The 23,362-nt window shown below is 41.8% G+C and overlaps 1 protein-coding gene across 1 annotated transcript in view; it reads left to right on the forward strand.

Moving 5' to 3' along the window:
- The window catches only part of SLIT3 (slit guidance ligand 3), a 487,105-nt gene that overhangs the window by 275,544 nt on the left and 188,199 nt on the right, over positions 1-23,362 (forward strand). The window contains exons 7-8 of the mRNA XM_058815569.1: positions 15,876-15,947; positions 20,256-20,419. Of these exons, the coding sequence (XP_058671552.1) occupies positions 15,876-15,947; positions 20,256-20,419 (236 nt within the window). The remainder of the gene's footprint in view (positions 1-15,875; positions 15,948-20,255; positions 20,420-23,362) is intronic.

A 23,362-nucleotide genomic window follows, 5' to 3' on the forward strand; every position in this document is an offset into this window, starting at 1 on the left:
TGGGTTTTGGGGTTTTTAAGTTTTGTTTTTTTTGTTGTGGGTGTCTTTGGGGTTGGTTTTTACCTGAGGGTGTGTATTAGCTCAAATGTATGCAAATTAATAAATTGATAAAAGCAATTTAAAATCTTTACTTATTTCATCAGCCAACATGGAAAAATTATACTTGTAATAAAAAGTAATGGAAGGGAGTAACCATTGGCTGTTAATTGAAGTATGTACCTGCTTGGTGAAATTAGGTGAAAAACAAGGAGTTTGGCATTTCTAGGAGTATCAACAGCTTTCTGTGTTGAGCTTGTCTCACAGACAATCAAGTTATGCCAGAGGAAGTCAACAGTTGGTTTGGCAATAGAGAAATTGTGTGCCCAGAGTACAGAGGTATCAGTAGACAGATGGGAATTTCCCCTTCTCTTCACTCCGTTATTTGTTAGACTGTCCCTTAGTTTCTTCTCTTCCCGTTCTTCCTGCCTCCTGTATCCCTGTCTGCAAGGGAAGGAGAGAGGCTCCCAGAGAACCTGGCTGTGGTTACTACAAGGTTTCAGTTACATAAATAGTCAGAGATAAGATTAACTGCAGAAATGCCTTTTTTGGGTGAACTTGTAGAAAGTGGAGTGCCCCCCCAGTGCACCCCAGGGAAAGGAGATGCATAATCAGCCTGATGAGTTGATGGAGGGACGATGGGCTGCATACATGGTTGCTTGATAAGAAATGTTTTTATTTGGTGATGCATGTCTGTGGAAGATCTGGTGTCCCTGCTCAAGATGGGGAAATGAAATCTGAGATAACCCCTGTTGTACAGCAGATTACAAATGGGAGGTTGGAAGTACGGCATGGTGAAAGGAACACTGTCCAGATGGCACCATGGTGACAGGCTTTATATCAAAGACCAGCCGAGACAAAATAAGAGTGGCTAAGAGAGGGTCTCTGAAAATCACTGATGCCTGTTACAGATGTAATGTAACTCTCTCTTTATGGGGAGAATATATTTGCATAAATTAATTGATCAATGATTTTGCTAATCCTGCCGTATTTCAGGCATGTCCTTGCAAATTGATGAACATTTCTATCAGCCCTTGGTCCGGATGCCTAATTATGTTACGTATTTAGAAAGATGGATTTTTCCCTTCCTGTAGCATATGTAGTAGTTGAATGCTGTGCTCATTCTCCTTCCCTGCCCCATTAGGTTGGAGGGTTTTTTCCCTTTAAGAATAGCCTGGAGCCATGCAGGCTGCAGAATTTACCAAGATAAGAGCAGTGGCAGGTTAGAATTATTAGTTTCATGAATCACTGACCAGTATGCTTTTTGAGGGAGCCCAGTTTTATGGGTTGTGTCATTTAAACCTGGTGCTGCAGTCACTGCTCCGAGAGATTCCAAAGTCAAAACCCCAGGAGATACTGAGATTTCTGGCACACCTTCTCTCCCATGATATTAATTGTTTCATTTGCATGCTCTGCTCATCTTGTGACCTGCCCTCCCTCCCCTTTGACTAATACAGCAGTTTCTTCGTCAGTAATACAAAAGATGTAGAACAAGCATTTTGACTGTCGAAAGTCAAATGAATGTGAACAACTTAATCCAGAGGACACTCAGCTGTGTGTTTCATGCTGATGTGCAGCTCAACACCTTAACCAAGAGCTGAGCTGAAGGCTAGGATGGAATAGAACTCCTTGCTGATAAAGTTGAGGCGATGGCACGCTTCTGAGGGAACATGACGAGCTCAAGGGGGATGAGCAGTCATTTTATGCCGTACTCTGCAGTTCATTGTTTCTATGACTCCCCAAGGCAGCAGGATGACGATGCTCCAGGAGCTGGATGTGGTTCTGTTGGCACCACTGCAGCCTCTGTGGCTGGGGAGAGGCTGCATGTGTGTGCACCACAGGTTCCTGTGATATCACTGTCAGATATCCCGGGATGTCCTCAGCCCTCCTGCGACACCAGGGTCCGGAGCTGGTGGTGTGTGTGGGAACTCCTGCTTCCTCCGGGCTCAGTCGCAACAGCAAAAAATGATCAATGGAAAAACATTTCAAAACACATAACTATTTCCCTTCTTCTTTTCTGTGTGCAGCTAAAGGCATTGTTTGTGACCAGTAGGGTGGTAGATGGTTTGTCTTTTTCAGAGGTTGCTTTTGTCCCTCTGCTGTGCTAAGTACAACAGAGACAAAGGCTCTGAGCTGCAGCCAGTCTTTGTTCAAGGGAGGACTCAGAAGCCTGGAAAGAGAGAGTAAAACTTGTGGTAGCTCTGAATACAAGGATTGTTGAGCTGCCAGTTGAAGCAACATGTCAGATATTTTACCTTAAACTGTAGCTGCAGGGACCAGGATACTATGCATTGCATATTACTGGCATTATCCAATATTTTTAGCTAGGACAATAATATTGTGTCTCTAATAAATTAGAAATTAAATCAGTAATATGTAGATAGTTTGGAACTTCTTGGAAGTGAAGTAGATAACTATATCTGCACTGGAAAAAATGCATTGGTAAAACCTGCTTTTGATCTAAAGATCAAACAGTATTTTTTTTCTTGCTGTTCAAAAAGTTATGCATGTAAGGTAGGTACATATCTGTGTATATGTGATGATGAGAGCATGTTAAAGTTAAGGTTAAATCAAGAAAAATATTTTTTAAAACTTAAAAGGTAGGAATAAGATAAATATAGTTAGATTTTATTTATGTAGCTTATCTAGTCCTGGGCTTAGGAATAAAGAAAATTTAAGAGCTGCTTCTAGGACAGAAATAAAAAATAATGTCAAAGTCATAGGAAGACAAATAATCACTATTTCTACGTTTATTAAGTTATCATAAATGAACCCATTTCTTATTAACTGGTTCAATATTTTTGAAGCAGCATTACATTTCTTTACGTTTAGAAAGTGTCCATTACATTTCTATTTTGAGGTGAATAATCTGACTGCATTGGATTTAATCTTTACAAGCAATGGATGGCCATGCTTGGGACATCTGCACATCCTTAGAAACAAATCTAAAAATGCTGTAAGACCATCCAGAAACCTTTGTTATGATGTACCATGTTGCTGGAGTGTTTTAGAGAAAATAGCTTGGCCAGTTGAAAAAGCATCAATGGCTACATAAAGCCATTGATGGAAATGATGTTCAGTTGTGCCGTTAACTTGTTAAAATTGTTTGCAAGGGGAAGACAATCCCCCTTGTATTCTCAGTGCTGGGTGGGTTAAGGCTTCTTGGTCTGCAAGCACCAGACTGTCACTTGGAGTGGGCTTTATTTGAGGGTAAAGAGATGAGAATACTTGGAAGCCAGGCTGATGGCTGTGCTGGAGGGGTGAAGCAGCACAGAGTGGGCAAGGTCTCCGTTGGGTTGTGTCTGGGAGCAGCAGGGCTTTGCTGGAGAAGGAGTGTGGGGCAGATGCCTGGTTTTGGCCCCCGTTGCAGGACGTGGATGGATGGATGGATGGATTGCCGCAATGCAGCACCGCTGCGACACCGCCTTGGAGGCCGCCAGGAGCCCCCGCTGGTGCAGGAGGCGGCTGCGGGCTGGGCGGGCTCTGGGGAGGGGGAGCCCACCCCGCAGCACCCACGCTTCCTACTGGCTCCTTGGGCAATTCCAGTGGTGTCTTAAAAGGGTTGGGTCCATCCCGTCCGTGAGACATCCCGTCTTCCCGTCCGCTGGAAGGGCGTTAGGGGCCAGGTGAGCCGCTCCAGCCGAAACAGACCCTCCACGATGGCAGGTATATCTTATTTTGGGTGCATGCAGAGAAATGGTCGTGTATGGAGAACAATAGACTCCTTTTATTTAGCTACAGCTTGCGCTTGTAGAATATTCCTGAGCAGATCATGGGCGCGTCGAATTTTTTCTGTGTATATTTTATTTTGTGCTTTTTCTCTGTGGACTGGAGGCAAATGAAACACTGTGAGTATTTGCTATTCAGATTCTTATGGTTTCTTACCTGTATTGCATGGATATGAGAAGCAGGTATTGCTGCTTCTCATGGGTAGGTGGAGTTTGGGAGAAACGTAAAAATTGGAAAGATAGGCATTTTTAAACATATTGACCTTTTTCTTGTGTGGTACACACAAGCACTGTCTAATGCCTTATTAAAATAAAATCCTGATGGAAAGCAGATGCCTTTCCAGCTTTACCAAGAAACGTAATTGCCCTTGTCTAGAAACTACATGTAGTCTTTGTTCTTCCATAGCATTTCTTTCCTCGAAAAATGTGTAACTTTTCCTTAACAACTGCCCATATATGCAAGTTTAAATTCACAAAATGTGTGTATCACACATTCCCTATTTCATTCATGTGGATTTATGCTAGCCTATATTTTAGCCTTAATTTCCAGCATGGATGAGTTGCAGATAGGTGCATGACATACCATTAGAATATAAAACTATTCCACAAATACCTTCTCAGTCTCTTGCACCTTGGGGAGACAATTTCAGCAGTTAAGGTGAATTGTTCCCTCTTTAAAAGATTTTCTTGTTTTCGTTCCTCTGCTGTCCAAAGCCAGGAAGTGCCTTTGCGGTTCTTTGCCGCACCATGGCCATTGTCCTCTCACTGGAGCTATGGAAGATCTCTTCCTGCTGCTCCCTCCCAGTGGGAATGCCAATGGCCTTGGGAGCTGAGGGGCAGCTGAGGCACTGAGATCAGAGTGGGCTCTGGCCAGAGCAATAAGGGGCATTATTTTGCTTGCAGGACCCGCTGGTTCTGCTGTTGGGAGAAAATTGCACCCAGGGATTCTGGCAGTCCCTGCTCTGTGGATTCCCATTGCCTCCTCTTAGAAAGTGTTGGTAGAACCTTTTACGTTTGGCTGAGCTGCCTCAGTGCCGTGTCACTGTGGGGCTGGTGGCTCGTCCCTCTTTGTTCCCAGAGGGCAGCACGAGCCCTGCAGCCCTGCAGGCGCTGCCGCATTGCGGCACTGAGGTGTTCATGGGCTGCCACCATCCCAAGGAGACTGAGCATGGCCACAGAGCGCCCACAGTGGGTGCAGAACAGCATTTTTATCATTTTCCCTACCTCAGAAAAGGCAACTAGTTTCTGCCTGCCGCTCACAATGGCTTTTCTGTTGGTGTGTGTTACTCGGAGGAGCATGGAAGTGATGTTCATTGTAGGGGAAGGCTGTAAGAATAGAGAATATTGTAGAATTTTTTTACCATAAAGCTGTAGCAATAAGCCTGCAGTGTACTCAAGACAGAACAAATTAAAACACAGCTTTGAAGAATGATACCGTTCCTTTCTGATCCAATGTTAATTAATTTCTTTAGAATGTCTTTTGGTGAAGTCCTGTAAGGAAATAGTAACACTCGGCTGACTGAATGCTGAAACATTTTACCTTGGAAATCTCCATCATTAAAATCCATCAGCCTGAACAAATGATCAAAGTTGCTTGCTCCTTTCAAATTTTGGAGTTGAACTGTGTTAGTTTGAATTGGATTGTGTTTATAAAGCTGTTTCAGCTTCAGAAAGGACTAATCTGAAAGAAATCTTTAGACAGGGACCTGAGAAACTGCTTTATTTTGCTGAGGAGCTGATGCAACAAATATAAGGTTTGTATAATTTCACTTCACGTTGTTGATTCTTTTTCATCTTTTCCATAAATTCACTCTGGTAGGCTTTCAGACCTCTGTGTGCATTGAGAACCCAATCCTGTTTCCATTGATTTTTGTCAGGAGCAGCACAGAATCCATAAACCACAGTTCTTGACATGCATGCAGTTGGGGGACACCAAGAGCCCTGCTTGGTATCTCTATAGCCCAAAAAACCCCCAAAACCAACTCTACTTAACAATGAATTGATATTAAAGTGAAATAATTGTACTGTAAGATTATTGTATTAATTCATTGAACAAGAGCTTTTCAAATGAATCTACAAAACAAAATTTAGGGGAGTTTAAAGGGAATGCAATTATATTTTTTGATTTTGGTGGCTCCTGCAAAAATCTGTGCCTAAATAAATGGATTTCAGGGACTAGATTCACTCCCTGCTGAAATCAGCAATGGGATTTGCTCTGACTTAGCAGACATTGGTCTGGGTATTATGACAATTGGAGTTGTTCCCAGTGGTTTTAGGCAATAATGTCAGCCCTGAAATTTGGTACCATAGAGAAACATCAAAACCACCCTAATGATGCAAAAGATTTACTCAGTGTTCACATAAATACTTTTATTTCTCTTAGTCCAAATCAAAATTGTGGGTGTAATTGGGACTTAGAGCCACAGCAGGCATTCCCAATACAGTGTACTGAAAATTGTGTATCCTTTGGGCAAAGACCTGAGAAAATTTCTTGATTCAAAAATAAAAAGGAAAGCCAATGTTTCATTTGCAGTTTTTGACTGTAGAAGAAAAACTCATTGGAGAATCCTTCATTCAAAAATAAAGCAGTGGCAGAATAATTTCAGCCTGCATTCTCTTGTCTTTGCACCACTGCTTTTATATTTTAATTCAGGCTGAATGGAATTTGTATTTTCTGCCTAGAATTAAAGTGCCATGTAAGAGATTGAAAAGCTGATTGAAACTTCTCTAAAAAGCTTTGTCAACTCTCACTAGGCATAGATGTTAGAAAGAATTGGGAGATGCAACTGGTATATGTATTTTGTACAGCTGATAGAGGTGATTTGATTGTGTGGGAAAATAGCAATGTCTTTCAGTGCACAGAAAGAGCAACTTCCTCTAGGAGAAGCAATAAGACATTTCATGTCAGACCACATGAATGACATTCTTGATTTAACATCTAACAAAGTACACAATTAAATTTGTACCCACTTTCTCTGTGTAAACTTTATTATGTTTTATTTTACCTTATCCTGTTCTCTGCTTTATCTTGTCCTGGAATATTTTATTTATTTAGGTGTTGGTGTAAGTAAGTAAATTCAGGCATAATTATATGTATGTGAATATCTAAAAATATCTATAAATGATCTATAATTATCTATAATTTATCTATAAATTCATGGCTAAAGGTAACACCAGAAAGGTTTGGCAATATGTTACCAAAATCCTTAATTTTGCTCATGCTTGGTTTTTTTTTGGCCTTTTGTCCATTTCCGCTGACTCCCAATCTCTTTATCTGGGTAACTTGCCCAACATTTTCTTGCTGCAAGTTCTCTTTTTTTCCCTGTCCCCTGTTCTTGACTTCAGCTCCTGGGCTTGCCCATCCCAGAGAATCCAGCCAAGGCACAGCCAGACTCCAGGGAGAATTAATGCAGTAATTACAGGAATTTAGTTTATATACCCTAAAGTTATCACTGTGAGCATCCTGGTTCTTGCCAGGTGACAAAACAGGCAAGTTAAACGTAGAATCTATTATAATAACTCAATTTCCCTAAAGCCTGATGTTTTTGAAAGTAATCTCACTCCTTCAAGGAGGAAAAAAAAATCTTCCTTAAACATCTGGCCTTTATAATAAACTTAAATAGCTAAAATCTGACAGTTATATGCAAATTAAAATTAGCCACAGAATGGGAAGAACCAGGCAATTGCAGCAGTAAACACTGTCGGCAGTTTTGTGTATAATTCTGTGCTAAGCTTATTTATTTTTTCCATACATTTCTAAAATGAAGATTTTCTTCCCTCTGTATCCCTGAGATGTTCATATTTCTGATGCCAGCTTCCCAAGTTAATAGTGCTGGAGCCTCTCACGTTGCTGTGATGAGAATATTTGCGAACACATTGTCAAAAGCCTAATACCAGAACAGAAACCACAAATTGGCAACCAGTTATTTTTATTTCAGTGGCTTCTTGGTGTCACCTGGAGGCTATTTAGTCCATTATTTGCCTGGGCTAACGTTGTGTTTAAAAATAGCGCTTTTCTGGTGCCAACTCATTTTAGAGTTGGGTACAAATATTGAGACAAACCCCCAGCTGTTATTGCTTGTGCTGCTAATTTGAGGTGTCAGCTCAGAGCTCTGCTGCTCTGTGGCAGTGAATGAGGCCCCTTGTGAGATCATTATGTTTCCTAACAGTGCTGAGGAACAGATTAATCAGTGCAGCATCAGTTGCTTTCATTATCTGCCCACATGGTAGATGTGGGCTTTAACTTAAACAGTCTGTGGTGAAATCAAGGAATTGAGTACAAGAGGCACTCGGGGCTCACCACAGCTCGCAGGAGATGCAGTTGAGTTTTGGGCATTGCCTAACAAGCAAACCTTGAAAACTGAGGGTGGCTGCACTCACTGCTGAGGGATGGAGGGCTAAAGCCACTTTGCTTTTTCATCAGAGGCCATGAGAAACAGTAAATATTGAATTCAATACAAATTCCTCCTGACCTGTGTGAAAAATAGCTCTGTACAACTATTGGAAATACAGCTCCTTTTGCCCTGCAATCTGAAAGTTAATTACAAACATTAATTATGGCAGTGTTTGAAACTCAAGTCTTGTGTTTATTACTAAATATAGATTTAGATTCACTTTTTGGAATTGTTGCTGTTAGTTTTATTGGGTCTTATATCAGGGCTGGAGAGGGTCAGAAGTTGTCATCCCCTGTCCCTCCCTGGGCCAGGCCCATCCAATGCCATTCCTGACAAGGATTCATTTACTATTTTATTACAGGCTTCCCTCCCAATGGCTGCACATTCTGTAACTGCTCTTTTCTCTATTTTTCCTGTTCTTATTGTAAGAAACATTTTCCCTATATCTAATGAAAATCCCTCTTTCTGAAATGTAAACCTGTTACTGCTTTGCTTACCCCCTGCCTGTGTGCATACAAGGAACAGAGGGTGTCTTCATCCTTTGCAGTGACGTTTTGTGTAGCTGAATGGAGCTTTAAAAGTAAGTGATGTGAAACTGCTAACACAGAGGTCTAAGGTAATGGCACTGTTAGTGCTAAATTATGCTGCTGGTCAGCTCCCAAATTGATGTTTCATCTCTGCATTTCAGACAGACCCTGAGATCCTCCTTTTATCTGCATAAATACTGATAGTGATGTCTAATCTTGCACAGACTCAACTGTTTCACTCCACGTGTGCACTGGGAAAAAAGGTTCCTTCACTTTTATTTACCAGCACTACACACACAGACAGCCCCCAAATCTTTGGGGTCTTGGATAAATCATGTTTCTGTCACTGCCAGGGACAGAGTAGTGTTGTATTTGAGCTCCATTGGCAACTTAGGCAGAACTGTTCAGCCTTTTCTTTTTTTTTTCCTCTTTTTTTTGCCTCACTTCACCCACTTCTGAGTAGATGTAACATTATCAAAAAAACTATTAGCACGAGAGGCTTAATTATGCTTGGAGATGCCTTGGTTAAGTCTGAATGGATTTCCTGGTCTCATTTAGTGGATGTATAGTTGCACTGGGGATGGGAGCTGGGAGCCATGGCAGTAATCTGGGAGTATGACAGTAATTCACTCCTGGGAGCACTCCCAGCTGCAGACACACCATTTGTAGCTCTCCATTGCATGCACATGGATAATAATCTTGCATTAGGCCCAATTACATGGTGTTATGGACACACAACAGGGGGATTACACACCCAGCCAGGAGCACCCCGTGACAGAGCAGGGGGGTAATTGGAGGAGACAGAAGGAAATGTTGGTTGTTAGTGCTCCCAGTGCAGCAGGGCCTGGCACAGCTCAGCCCCACCAGCCTGCTCCCCTTGCCTCTGCTGCTCCCTTTCAGTGCCTCACTTTCAAAATCCAGGTTTATATAGAGGGAGTAACCCAGCACCACCTCTTCACAAACTGTTGAGAGAGTTTTGATTAGGAAAAGGAGCTGAACATCGTTGTTTAACTTAGAGTGAAGCCCACAGACACATGGAAGCCTGTGCTGCCAAGGAAGGGTTGGAGTTTGTAGGATTCCTGATATCAGATCCTGTGTTAGAAACCTGTAAAAAGTCTGCACTGCTCAAACATAAAATCCACTCAAACCCAGCAATAATCTAGTACATGAGATGGTGCCCTTTCAGATCCCTTCCTTCATTTATGGGATGTCTCACGGACAAGATGGACCCAACCCCTTTAAGACACCACTGGAATTGCCCAAGGAGCCAGTAAATGGGTCTGAATATTTCTTTCTAACTGAGAATTTTGCAAAAGCTGTGGTGTTTCATGGTCAGCCAAATGTGACACAGAAACAGGCTGGTGTGGACCAAAACTCTCTAGTGACCATGGGAGATGCTTATTAAGCCTTGGGGAAAAGTGTTTTCCCAACTGGAATTGAGTTTGAATTCAAATGTCTCAGTTTGATTAGCTGTTTTGCTAATCAGCTGCAGATGTGGAATGGGAAGGAAACCAGTCCCTGTTACTGGCAAGTAGCAAAAGGCATCTTCAGCATCCAGCAGGTTCTCCCCTGCCCCTTCACTTGAATCAGTTCAGGTTGAAACAAGAAGGAAGCATCACTGTGGCTATTGCACTGGACTGATGCACATTCTGAAAATGCCTTGAACTTAGAAAAATGGAAATCTGTGTTGTTTTTTTTTTTCCTTTTGTCAATGATCAACTAGGATACCAGAATTTTTTTTTAATCTGGGCAATAGCAGGTGGTATTATCATCAGTGTTGTGTGTTAAACAAAAAAAAAAAACCCTCCTATACATTGTCCTGCTTAAGTGTGACTGGAAAACATTAGGACAGTCACTTTTTACTAAGTGTAAAAAGATATTTACTTTACTAAGATATTATGTAAGTAATATCTTAGTAGATATTTCTGTTCAGTTGTATACCTTTTTCTGTCAGAGGAGATCCTTTTGGTACTAAATCAGATTAGAGCATGTGGACATGTTGTCATGAAAGTATCTGATTTCAGATGAAAAAGCTGACAGGCATTCTGATGTTTATTATATGCTCTTAATTACAATAATTGAATTCTAAGTAATGGAAGCAAAATCTCTGAGTGATCGGTGATATACAGAAATGAGATTGAATATTGACCTGACAGCCTGGGATTTCTGCTCTCTGAATTCATCCAAGGGACCTGAAAGGGTGCTTAGAGTTTCTGAGTATTTAAAATAAAATATTTGTACTATTAGCAGGGTTGAAAATTTAAGTAGTTTCCTTTTTTCTCAAGGCTTCTGCCATAAAAGTTGTGTGATTTCTTCTAGAACTAGGAGTATTGTTTTTTTCTGACTCTAATCAGTCCTGTGCAGGGTGGAGAAAGGTGTAAAGGATAATGCATAAATATTATTGAAAAAACCACAGACAACACAGTCATTTCTGCAGGCTAGTGATTTTAATGTATTTACATTGAGACTGTGTCAGGGAACTGCAGTGGTGTTCATGAATTTGGAGCAAGCCAGAAGAGAACAAAAATGCAACTGCATGGAATTAAAATTGCACCAGAAGTTTGAGGAAGGAGATAAGTAATTGTTTTCAAATCGTGACAGGATTGCAGACTGAGCACTCTTTCCTTTAGGAAAATTCTGATTAGTGGGGGCTATAAATCGGCTTTCTATTTCAGAGGGAGGGAGGCAGCTCCACGAGCGCCTGTAGCCAGTCTGGGTGAGTGGCAGAGCACTGGGCTGGGAGAGCAGCTCCTCTGGGGCTGTAAATTGGAGTCAGTGGGGCTCTGACAGCTCTCAGGGCTGGAGGCTGGGCCACCTCAGAGAGTGCTGAGCTCACCTCCTGCATCTCCCAAGTAGTCCTTGGAGGATCCTTAGGGCTGCTGCAGTCTGCTTCTGCTTACCCTGCAGGATGTGACAAGGATCACAGCCCAAGGTGGGAAGTTGGCTGGCATAAATAACATTGTCTGTAACCCCAGTTTCCTGAGTCAGCACTTGAATGTGTGAATAGTTTACAGGGAGAGGACTTCTCAATGAGAGGACAGTGCTTTGTCAAGGGACGTGCTGGGGTCTGGAAGAGGTGGAAGGTTTAAGGGGCTGAGGACCACTCAGCAGGATATGTGTCCCCTTATGGTGCTGGAGGAGTCAGAAGATTCTGGAATTCCTATTTCTCACAGCTTGCTGGTATTTACGAATCTCTTTCTATGGATTTGAATTTTGGGTGGATCAATCTGAGGCTGGGACCTTGAAACATCCAGCAAACAACTGGAGCATCATTTATTTTTTCCCTTCATATACTAAAAATGCTGCTTGTGTTGTGTGTTCACCCCTGCCAGGGCACATCTATTAAAAAATCATTTCTGGAAAGGAATGTGCTTGATAGAAAGCCTTGCAGGATGTCTCTAGAGCACATCTGTACCTGAACACGTTCCCACTGCCTGGGAGCTGAGAGCTGTGCAGCCACAGCAGCAGGGTTAAATCCCTGCTTGTATTGTGTGTTCACCTTTGCCAGGGCACATGTCTTAAAAAATCATCTCTGGGAATGATGTGCTTGATGGAAAGCCTTGCAGGATGGCTCTAGAGTACATCTCTACCTGAACACGTTGCCATGCCAAGGTTCCACTGCCTGGGAGCTGAGAGGGTTCAATCCCTGCAGCTCCAGCTGGGCTCTGGTGCAGGCAGTTCACTGGCAATTAGTGCCCTTTGCAGTGTTTGGCCTCCTCTCTTCTGAAATAATTGCTGTTATCATAGATGTTTTATTGCCTTCATTATGGTTAACATTTAAATATCAATGAAATAGTATTCTACTAAGTTATCTGTGCAGTAGCTGTCTGCTAGAGTTATCTCTGAAATTTGTGTGTAAAGAGAATATTAATTCAGTGCTGATTTAGGATTCTTAGAAGGAGGGTTGTATATTTGTCAATGAACTATGGGGAACCTTTGCTTATTTGAAAATAAGCAAGTATTTGAAACCCTTGCAAAACCTGAGCCACTCTCATTTGGTGTCTTGTGAGCTGTGTGATTGGAATAATGCTTAGTCTGTTGAATATAAATATTTTAAGAACCCGTAAAATATTTTTGAATCATCAAGTCATAACAGGTGACCTTTCTGCATGCAGATGGATTGCACTGAGGGACAGGGATGTGCTCTCTGTGCAGAAGGAAGCTCACTGTCACAGCCTGCTCTGCCTGAATCCAATCCACATCCTTTAGAAATCAACAGAAAAATCTCTCTTGAATTCCTATGGCCCCCATTGACTCCTGTAGTGCCATATGAGACTGATTCAGGCATCAGCTACCTCTGTGATTTAATCTTTGTGAGCTGACTTGACATGTGGCTTTTATTTATCACTGCATACCTAAAATCTTCCATCCCACTGCATTACTCATTTTAAAGTAACAAGCAGCAAAAGCACAGGGTTGTCTCAGAACTATATTTTTATGTTTACAGAGAAAAAAAATGGTGATGCAATTATAAATTCCATTTCTGAGCCCTGTTTGAACGTCCCAACATGTAAAGAGCAAACACAGATTCTGAAGGGTGGGTGTGTTGATGTGTTTATTCATGCACTCTCAGTGGGTTTGTTCCCTTTCTGAAATTGTTGTTCAGGCTTGTTTTTGGCTCATTGACCACAAAAGACTTTGGTTCCATCACTGGGTAAATAAGGTAATGGAGCACTAGCATTGTGTGACAGAGGGGTTCATTTTGCCCCAGTGGGGTGTGAGTTGTCCCTGTGACCTCAGCAGGGACTGAGGCAGGGCTTGCAGCCCTACCCCTGCTGCTCAGGGTGCCACAGCACAGCAGAGCCCTGCAGGTACAGCTGGCACAGGGGCTGGCAGCTCCAGTGCTGACTCCCAGCTCTCCTGCTGGAGCTGACAGTGTTTCCCTCTTCATCTGGCCCTTTACATTTTTAGTAGGCTGCCTTTGAGTCCTTGGGCATTGAGAACCTGAATCCACAAACCCAGTGGTTTGTACACCCAATACTTGGCTGTGTGTTCCTTGTCCAATTTTTAATATCTGAATTTTCCAGAGGATCTGGAATGAATGCTACATGTGATACTCTAAGTTATCATGTGCTAAGACAGCTCTTATCAGCCTGGTGTGTGAACGTGTGTGACTTGACTGATACAGATCTCTGGCAGCGGACCTCAGATTTCCAAAACTCTGCTTTTACTGACATAACTGCTCACAGATTTGGAAAGGAAGGGTAACTTTGCTCTGTTGGTGCAGATTGCTGTCATGGCAATGTCAGCCCCCAAGCTGGCTCCAGATTGCCAGTGCATCCATCTGGTGCAGCACTCTGCTGGAATAGCAGCTCTGGAGGCTGCTTGGGTGCTGTCCTGCCAGCATGCAGCACAGCAGCAGCAGCAAAACAAGCTGCCAGTGTCAGAGCTGCTCCCACCCTGCTCCTGAGAGTGCCTGTGCAGGGCCAGGGTACCCTGCAACCTCCTGGCCTTGCCAATGTGTGTGTGTGTGTGTGTGTGTGTGTCTTCCTGTGTGCCCAAAACCCAGCCTTAATAGGGTAAAATCTAATCAGCTGTAATCTGCTGATGTTTTAGATGATGGCTCTGCCAAGGGATTTCTAAGCAGAATTGTAAAAATGGTTTTTGAATTGGCAGATGACCAAGAAAGAGAGTTAACTCCTGGAAGACTTTTCTAGAGCTTTTGATTAAATGTCCTACACAAATAGATGGCATTGGAATAGCTGAGTAGTTCAGGGAAGGATGAGGTGCTGTTCCTGCTTCAGCAGGCATGTATTGAGGTATTCTTCAGCACATACATAAGCACACAAAAGCACTGTCTGCTGCCAGAGTGGCCCTGTGGAGTTCTGTGCCCTGTGTAGAAAGTAGAGGCTGCTTCCTGCCCTGCTGCATGTTTCAAACAGGCAGGGGCAGGACTGGCCACGCTGGGACACTGAGTGACACCAGCCCTGTCCATTCTCATGACAAACTGTATTTGCAGATCTGGTGCTCTTGCAGCATGGCAATTATGCCCTGTTGAAGTGCTTTCCATTTCCTGTGCTATCTTGATAAACTTTATAGCTTCTAATTTGCTGGAGAGTCATTGATATAATTAGGAGCTACACAAATGGGAGCAGCACACTCAGCTGATGGTAATCTCAGTTCATTCTTCCTGAGAAGCTCTAAGGGGGTCCCTCCAGCAGCCCAGATTTTCTCTTTAGGCTCAGCTTTGACAGAGCAGCAGCAATCCTTCTGTGCCTGGGTCAGGACATGCTTTATTACTGGCTGCTCCACTCCCCATCTATTTTTCCCTGAGGAAGGGGAGGATTGGGAGCTCATCCATCCTTGTGTTTCTGAGGAGCAATGGGGGCTGTCTGCCCATGGCAGCAGGCTGTGCTAACAAGCCTGGCAGAGCCAACAGCTCTCTTTTGGTCACAGTATTTCCAAATCCTTCAAACTGCCCTTAAATGCTGTGCCCAAGTGTGATGTGCCCCCACTCACATTGTAGTTGCTGGGAAATGCCCCAATGAAGGCAGGGATGATGAATCTGACTCCATGTTCTCAGAAGGCAAATTTATTACTTTAAGGCACTATATTATATTAAAAAATACTATACTGACTATACTAAAGAATACAGAAAGGATACTTACAGAAGGCTAAAAATATAGTAATGAAAACTTGTGACTCTTTACAGAGTCCCAACACAGCTTGGCCCTGATTGGCCAAAGAGTGAAAACAACTCACAGCAGAATCCAATGGAACAATCACCTATGGGTAAACAATCTCCAAGCACATTCCACATGAGCACAACACAGGAGAAGCAAATGAGATAAGAATTGTTTTCCTTTTCTCTGAGGCTTCCCAGCTTCCCAGGATTTTTTCAGAGAATGTGAATGCCACACACAGGCTGCACCAGGTTTTCAAAGTGGCAGCTGGACAGACAGGTCTGGATCTGTTCTAGTGGTTGATAAAATCTCATTTTCTGTATCCCTCAATACCTAGACATGGCAAACAGTGACCTGCAGCCATCCTGATCCTGCTGTTGGTTGATTTCCCTGAGCAGTGTCTTTCATGGTATGTCACAAATTGTCACAGCTATCAGGGAGTGTGCCTTGCTGCTTGCCAAGAATTTTAACAGGTTGTTTCTGTAAATGGTGTGTTGGTGAAGAGATGCAAATTATTGACCAACCTATTTTTTTTCTCTCTTTTTTTTTTTTTTTCTCTCCTAACAGTACCCTCAACAACAACAACATCACCCGCATTCCTGTTACCAGCTTCAACCACATGCCAAAGATCAGGACTCTGTGAGTAGGATTTTATATTATAATACAATCCTGATGCTGTAAACCAACTTTTTGGCTATTTGTCATTTGTGGTAATCTCATTTCAGTCCCTCAGGAGCTGGGTGGCTGCAGGGCTGGGGAGCCCAGGTAGGGCTGTGAAAGGGCTGGTGCCCACAGAGCCCTGAGAGCCTCTGTGCTGGATCTGCCCAGCATTAATTAAAAGTCAGTTTTATCAAGATTTTGAATTTGCCCAGAAAATAAACTAGCTTTTTCTTTTTTTCCCATGGGAAAATCCATAATCTGAAATGTGTTCCAAGCTGGAGCATTAGCAAGATCGTAAAATCTGCTCAGATGGATCAAATTATTGAATTTTGTTAATATCCTGTGTTTAAATCCCATTTATTCTTTTCTAATTCAGAATGCTAATTTCTGAAACAAGACATTTTTAAAGAAGATGAAAAAGCATCTTTCCAGATACTTTCTGAAACAAAATGTCACTTATTCTGATGGATTTTTTTTTTATAAAAGCTTCTCTTATATCAAATCCATTTGTTTTTGAGCTGCATGCCATTGCACTGGAAAAGCTCTTTTCTTTAGTAGATCAAAATACAAAGACTGTGAAATTAGACTAAGCATTTGTATAATTTAGCCATAGCCTACCAAAACCATTTCCTTAAGTAAATTATTTCTTTAAATTCCTTTAGGGAATACACAGCTTCAGGAAAAGTCACGTCTAAACAAAGCACCCCTGTTTTTCCTCCAGATTCTCAAACTCATCCAAGATGTATTTAATTCTAGAGGCAAAGAAAGGGAAATAGTAGCTAGCCTGAAAATTTTCTGTGCCACTGAAAAAATACAATACTTCAGGGATGCTATGCATGCATGTGTAAAACCATATTAAATAAATTAACAGAACTGAAGGAAAATGGCTCTTACTTATGTCAATCTCTCTAAGATAACCTCTGACTTAAATTTGCATTCTTCATCAAATGATGACATTATTAGATCTTAATGTAAGTAATTAAATGGAAATGAGATATTTGTCTTTTAGAAGAGAATGGCTAAAGAAGATAAAGGTGTAGAGTTAAGGTTCCTGGAATTTTGCCTTTTCTTATTCAGAAAATTTGCCTGGCTTTTCCAGATTAGCCACTCCTGTCTGTTAGCAGAGCTCTGTGCCTTCAGTGTCTTCTGCCATTTTCCCTTTAGTTTAATTTCAGAGATGGCTTTGTATATAGCTCCCTGGAGACTTACACTGACTAATCCCCCTCTGCTGTAATTAAGGGGAAAAAAAGAAAAGAAAAAAAAGGGAAGAAGTCATAAATAGGATTTATAAAGGGAAGCTTTTCTATTGAATTCTGAGAGACACATTTTACAGAACATGAATGCTGCCCCACGCTAAAAGGATTTGCTGGAAATTTAATTTTGGGACTATGGATAAAAGGGCAACTTAGGCAAACTTGCATTTGTATTCATTCACCTGATGTTCTGTAAAGCCAGTTTCATCAATATCAAATGACAGGTTCCAGTCTCCACAGACTGACAAATGGCACACAGCACACCTAGCAGGGCAATGTAGGAATTTGTATAAAGATACTCTTTGGGGGAAGGTGGTAATATTTTCTCAAGTTTCTTGTTGGAATGTATAATGAATGATGCTCCTCACAGTTTGGTGAGTTCGCTGTTTCCTTAAAAAATGGTCATCACTGTGTCCACCTTCTCAAACAGCCTAACACTTAGATGTGCTTTTTTTTGGGAAGCTTTTTTGTAGGAAATGCCTGCTCTGAATGTTCCTTAAGTAGGGATGAGCCCTTTTCCCAGTCAGCTGAGGCCCAGTGCAGTGTGGACAGTGTTTTCCTTTGTGCCTCTTTTACACTCTGGTGAGATCCATTAGCAGGATATTTGGGATGCTCCTGCTGCAGCTAGTGTGCTCTGGTGGTTCTGTGAATAAACAGCTTTTCTTCTTTGTGGCTCTCAAAACAATCTGCCTATGGTAGAACAGAGAGGAAATATAAAAAGTATATTAACCTTCAACATGAACACTCAGGGGAAAGAAGAAAAAGGGCAAAATGCCAGGAAGTTTTGAAGCATTTGAAGAATTCTTTGCTAAAATCAGCTCTTCTGTGCTAAGATTTTTTAGCTAACTGTCTTTTCTGTTCTTAAGTTTCATTGATTTTTAGCCTAGATTGGAAGTGACAGGAATTAGTTTTTATTGATCTGCTTTCCTTTGCTTGAAACACCTTTATTTATGATAAAGCATGTTCCTTCTACCTATTTGCTTAATGGTAAGTGTCCTGTTGTCTCTGCACCTGTGAATTACTGCTGAGACAGGTAATTACATTATTTATTTTCATTTTTTTTATTTAAGGTTAAACTGAAAATGTGTGAAAGCACTTCAGTGTTTTATGTGTTCCCAGGGAATTGGTTTATAATATTTTTGAAGTACTGTGAAAAGTCTTCTTGAGGCTGTATTTATTAGTATAATTATCAAAAATATATTCTGATAGGCTGCTTTGTTTAGATAGGGTCTCTAAATGATCTCCTCTCCAAGTGGAGTAGCTGTGCCAAAAGACAAGGAGGGCTCTGCTGAGGCAGAGAGCTGGTGGTTTGCACTGCTGAAACAGGAACACCCAAAACCCAGATAAATCAATTTATTGAGGGGGAAAAACCAGCTCACAGAACTGGAGAACTGCCTAACCTAACCCTTTGTGTGAAATAGTGCTTTTCTCACTGATGCCTGGGTGCAGGGAATGGCATGGGATGAGCTCAGTTCCAGAAGGAAGCAGATCCTGAGTATCATTGTTGATTGCTGTGGTGGGAAGGATGAGACTCTGAGGGCTTAAATAAAACAATGACTCTCTCAGGTTACAACAAATTCTGACTTAGGATGATTTCTGGCTAGATCATATTTATGTATTTTTTTGTTCTACAACAAAAAGGCAAATTAATGGTTCATAACAGCTGAACATTTTACTAGAAATCTAACTTGCTGCAGCTCCAATTAAATAGCTTCACAATCTCTAGACTCAAGGTCTTCTAGCCATCCTTGTAGAACAATTACATTTTACAGTACTCCCAGGAGATTAGTGCTTTCCATCTCTACAGGATAAACTCCCAGCTTCAGATTTGTGGGGTTCTTTTTCCTTTTCCTTTATTGTGGCTGTCCACCCCAGACATACAAATCTGGGACTGTCAGCCCGGGCGCCACTGCAGGGCTGAGCTGCTGCTGTGCTGCAGGGACAGCTCACAGACAGACTGTGCATTGCTTTGGAGCATGGACAAGGCTAAATCTGGTGCACACCAATTGTGTGCCTGTAATATTAGTGAATAATGCTTTGTCTAACCATTTCTGACAGGATTTTTAATCTGGTTCATGATTTCATTTGGTGCAACACTCCAAATGCATGAGTCATTACAGGAATGAAATAATTCATGTCCTGGACTTTTGTTTTGACCTTAAGTTTGGTGGCTATTTAAATGACCAGATTTGTTCCCTGAACCCATCATCATTTTGCAGATGTGATAATGGGTCTGCAAATCCTGGCAGGGAGCTGCCCATGACCGGATCTTTCATAAGCTGAAAATTCTTTGTAGATCCTTTATACTTGTGTTAAATGACTACAGGAAAAAGAGCATTGATGGACTTGTACAGGCAACACAGACACAGAAATTATATCAATAGTCTCTGAAGTTTTATTTTACGTGTCATTTCCCAGAATATTCTTAGTTGGAAGGGATCTTGATGATAAGAATCATCAAGTACAAGTCTTCAGTGAATGGCCCATACAGGGATCATACAACCCTGGTGTTATTAGCACCATACTCCAACCAGCGGAGCTAATGTGGAGAGGTTCTCCCCAAAGGATGGAGAAGAGGAGACAATCATTCATCATCCTGTTCTTGAGCCTGGTCCTCATGTTTAGACAAGCCATTCTTTGAATTCACTCAGAGATATCACACTGATGCAACTCTTTCTGATGTGAAATCACAGACAAAGCAATTACGTGGAGCAATCCTAAATTCTGCGTATTTTTTTGTCTCTAGAATGGCCAGCTGTAGGTGGATCACCATTGAACTGAATTTTTTGAAAACATTACAAATAACAGCACAAACTTATATCTGACCTTTGTATAATATTGAGGACAGCCAAGCCCTGACTCATCTGTAAACAAGAACCGGGGATGATCCCACTGAGATGGCAGCAGAGAGAGGGGCAGGCTCGCGGTGATGGCTCCCTTTGTGTGTTTTGTTTAGAAAACCCCACTAACTGTGGGTCTGCTGTGTGTTTTGTCCAGAAACCCCCAGTAACTGCGTGTTTGGTGTGTTTTGCAGGCGGCTGCACTCCAACTTCCTGCACTGTGACTGCCACCTGGCCTGGCTGTCGGACTGGCTGCGCCAGCGCCGCACCATCGGCCAGTTCACCTTCTGCCTGGCACCCGTCGGCCTGCGCGGCTTCCTCGTGGCAGAGGTGCAGAAGAAGGACTTTGTCTGCTCTGGTAATGCTGCCAGTCCTCCTTTGTCTCATATCTGTCTCATGTCTCCTTATTTATCTCTGGTTTTATGTTCCCATAAAAAAAGCGACGTGGAAAATGGCTGTGTCGCGTTCGAACGCAAACACAGCGATCCTGTTTGGTTTTGTTGTTGCTAAACTGTATGGGAGGAGATCAAATTGTTGGGTTTTTGCAGCTTTGTGAGAATTATTGGATTCCAGTTAACATTTTGGTTCTCAAATTACTTCTTCTGCTTTAACATTGCCAATGATATCAACATAAGAAATCAATTATGTGTGGATAATTTGGTATTTCTCAAGGGAATTGCTCTACAGCTGACTGGAATACAAAGGAAAGGAAATAGAAAATGCAAATCTGAGTCTGTTGACAAATGATTGGACTTCAGAACGTGAGGAGCAGATTTTATCCCAGAGACTGAAACAGGAATTCTGAGGGAGCCAATGCCACTTTGCTGTTGTACAAGTTTCCACACTGATAAATGGGGCTGATGATACTCACAAATCATGTGTCTGTATGTTGGGCCTATTCATCAAGTCTCTGGAACTGCACTTGGTTCTTGTAGGATTGAAATACATTTTCCTAAAAGGAGGAGAAAAAGAACAAAAGAAAAAAATGACAAAAAGTGGAAAAAGAAATCTCTGAGTTGGGTTGAAAGGAAGGATGTGGTGGAGGAGCAGCATGGTAGTGTGTATGCTGTGGGAAAAAAAGATACCAGACATAAGTTTGGAGGTGGTTTTGCAGCCCCAGTGGTGACACAGAGGGCTTACTATGGAGATGATGTGAATCTGAACATTGACTGTGAGTCTTGTGCTGTTTTATTCCTTATCTCTCACAGCCTGAGAGCCCCAAAGCTTTATCCTATGGGTACACGGATTGGCTGATGGAAATACAGTAGAGCTGCTCGTGCCAGAAGTGTTTTAGGAATGCCTTTTTTCTGCCATTTACATGGCATTTACATGGCAGTGACTAAGAGAAATGGTTGCATTTAGAGAAAGAAGAAAGGTTTGACCCCACTCAACCGTGATTAATTAATGCCCAGCCCAAAGGTGTGCTGAAGTTTGATGGGCACGTGGAAAATGAAGTTGTGCATAGTGCTCATTGAGACATGATATTTCAGATATTTCAGAGTTCTGGGCAGATTCTACACTGTAGTGGAGATGATGGGTAGAATATCTGATAAGTTATATCAAAAGTTTAACTAAAGGAAAAGTTTAGAAATGTAACAGTCTTGGGAGAGGAAGGATAAAACAAATGGATAAATGAATGAAGCTATTAGCAGAAGCTAATTTTACCAAAGAGGCAACCACAGCTTTTTTTTTTTCTTTCCTCTTGTGAAATGAAGTTTCAGATGGAGCATGAGTTCAGCTATTTGGATTTATGATACAGTGAAGTGGAGGAAAATGAGTTGTTTAAGTCAGGAGAAGAGATAATAATTGCTGAATGAGAAATGTAATGTGAACAGAACTCATTTAAATGGGGTTGTCTGTGCAGACTGAGACTTCCAAAAGTGACAAGGTTTTTAACAGTTCCCTGTTGGACCAAGAGGATATAGGCATTCTCTCATGATCGGCCTGCTTTTTGTAAAAAATACAAAATCATGAAAATTCAAGGAAAGAAATTTTCAGTGAGACAGTCCATCAACTGTATCCCTGTAACTCTCATTTGGGAAATGAAATGAAATGTACTGAAAAAGAAATTCATTTGGAGAGCTCATTTTAGTGGTGGATTTAGCAGAGAACTCAGCTTAGTACATGCTAGTTCGATAAAAACCTACATGGACAGCTAGTTTAAAGAGGATATAAATCTTCCCTGCTCCCCATTACAGCTCTTATATCTGATTTTACAGCATAATTTGTTAATGTGGGAATATGAAGTCAAACCAGGACAGGCGGTGAAGAGTGAACTGAACTTGTCCCTGTGCAATGGAATTTTGTAGAAATTAGGGTTATGTGAATTACTGTAACCAGCCTCAAGCTGGCAGGGAGAGCCACCTTGGCATCCCTTCCAGTTAGGAAGAGCTGAAATTCAAGGTGGTGAACTCCTCTGTTGAAGTACAGGTTCAGGACATCAAGCACTTGTGTTTTTATGGCAGTGGGAATATCACAGCAGCCAAAAAAACCCCTCAGCTTTTCCTTCACTGTGAAATGGGCTCCATCAGAGCATTCCAGTTCAAAACTGGTGCTGCTAGATGCTTCAGAGGGAAAGAGTAGATTCATAACTTGCATAAAGAAGAAACACAACACTGAAAATTGATTCCTCTTAATTCTTTGAGCCCTATGCAAAAATAGTGATGCTTTATAATTTTATAAGAAATATTTCTTTGGAAATAGATTTTAAATGCTACATGCCAAGTGGGAAAAGAGGAACTGAAACAATGATAGAAAAATGCCATAATAGAACCCAAGTTGCTGGATTCCCTGTGGCTGTGTCCTGCACCATGGTGTTTGCATTAGGAACAAAATCTCTCCAGATAATATTGCTGAAATCAGAGTTATGTGCAGATATATCGAGGTAAACTGAGTCATACCCGTGTAACCTGGATGTCAGTCTTTCAAAAACATTGTTCAGCTTGGGTTTTACAAATTATAAATTATTATATAAACATATAATATACATTATAAATATATAAAGCATTATTTGTATTAATTAAAATATTAAAAAGCTGATTCAGATGGTGCATGTAGGTCACCTGAGAGCAGTGGAGAAGCTGTTCCAGGTTTCTCTTGTTTGGACATTTGGCTCAGAGCTGGAGGTGAAGGTGCAGGATTCAGCAGTGCATAGTCGCTGTTTGGAAATATGTCTGGTTGGGTTTGTGTTACTGAGGAGAAGGGGAAAGTCAGGGACAGAGTGGGGCTGGGACTAGATGGCTCCTCGCCATCAGGGAGAGCGCCAGGTGCTGCTGGCACTGCTGTCACCCACCAGGCTGGC

Source organism: Ammospiza caudacuta, chromosome 16, assembly GCF_027887145.1.
Source record: "Ammospiza caudacuta isolate bAmmCau1 chromosome 16, bAmmCau1.pri, whole genome shotgun sequence".
NCBI lineage: Eukaryota > Metazoa > Chordata > Aves > Passeriformes > Passerellidae > Ammospiza > Ammospiza caudacuta.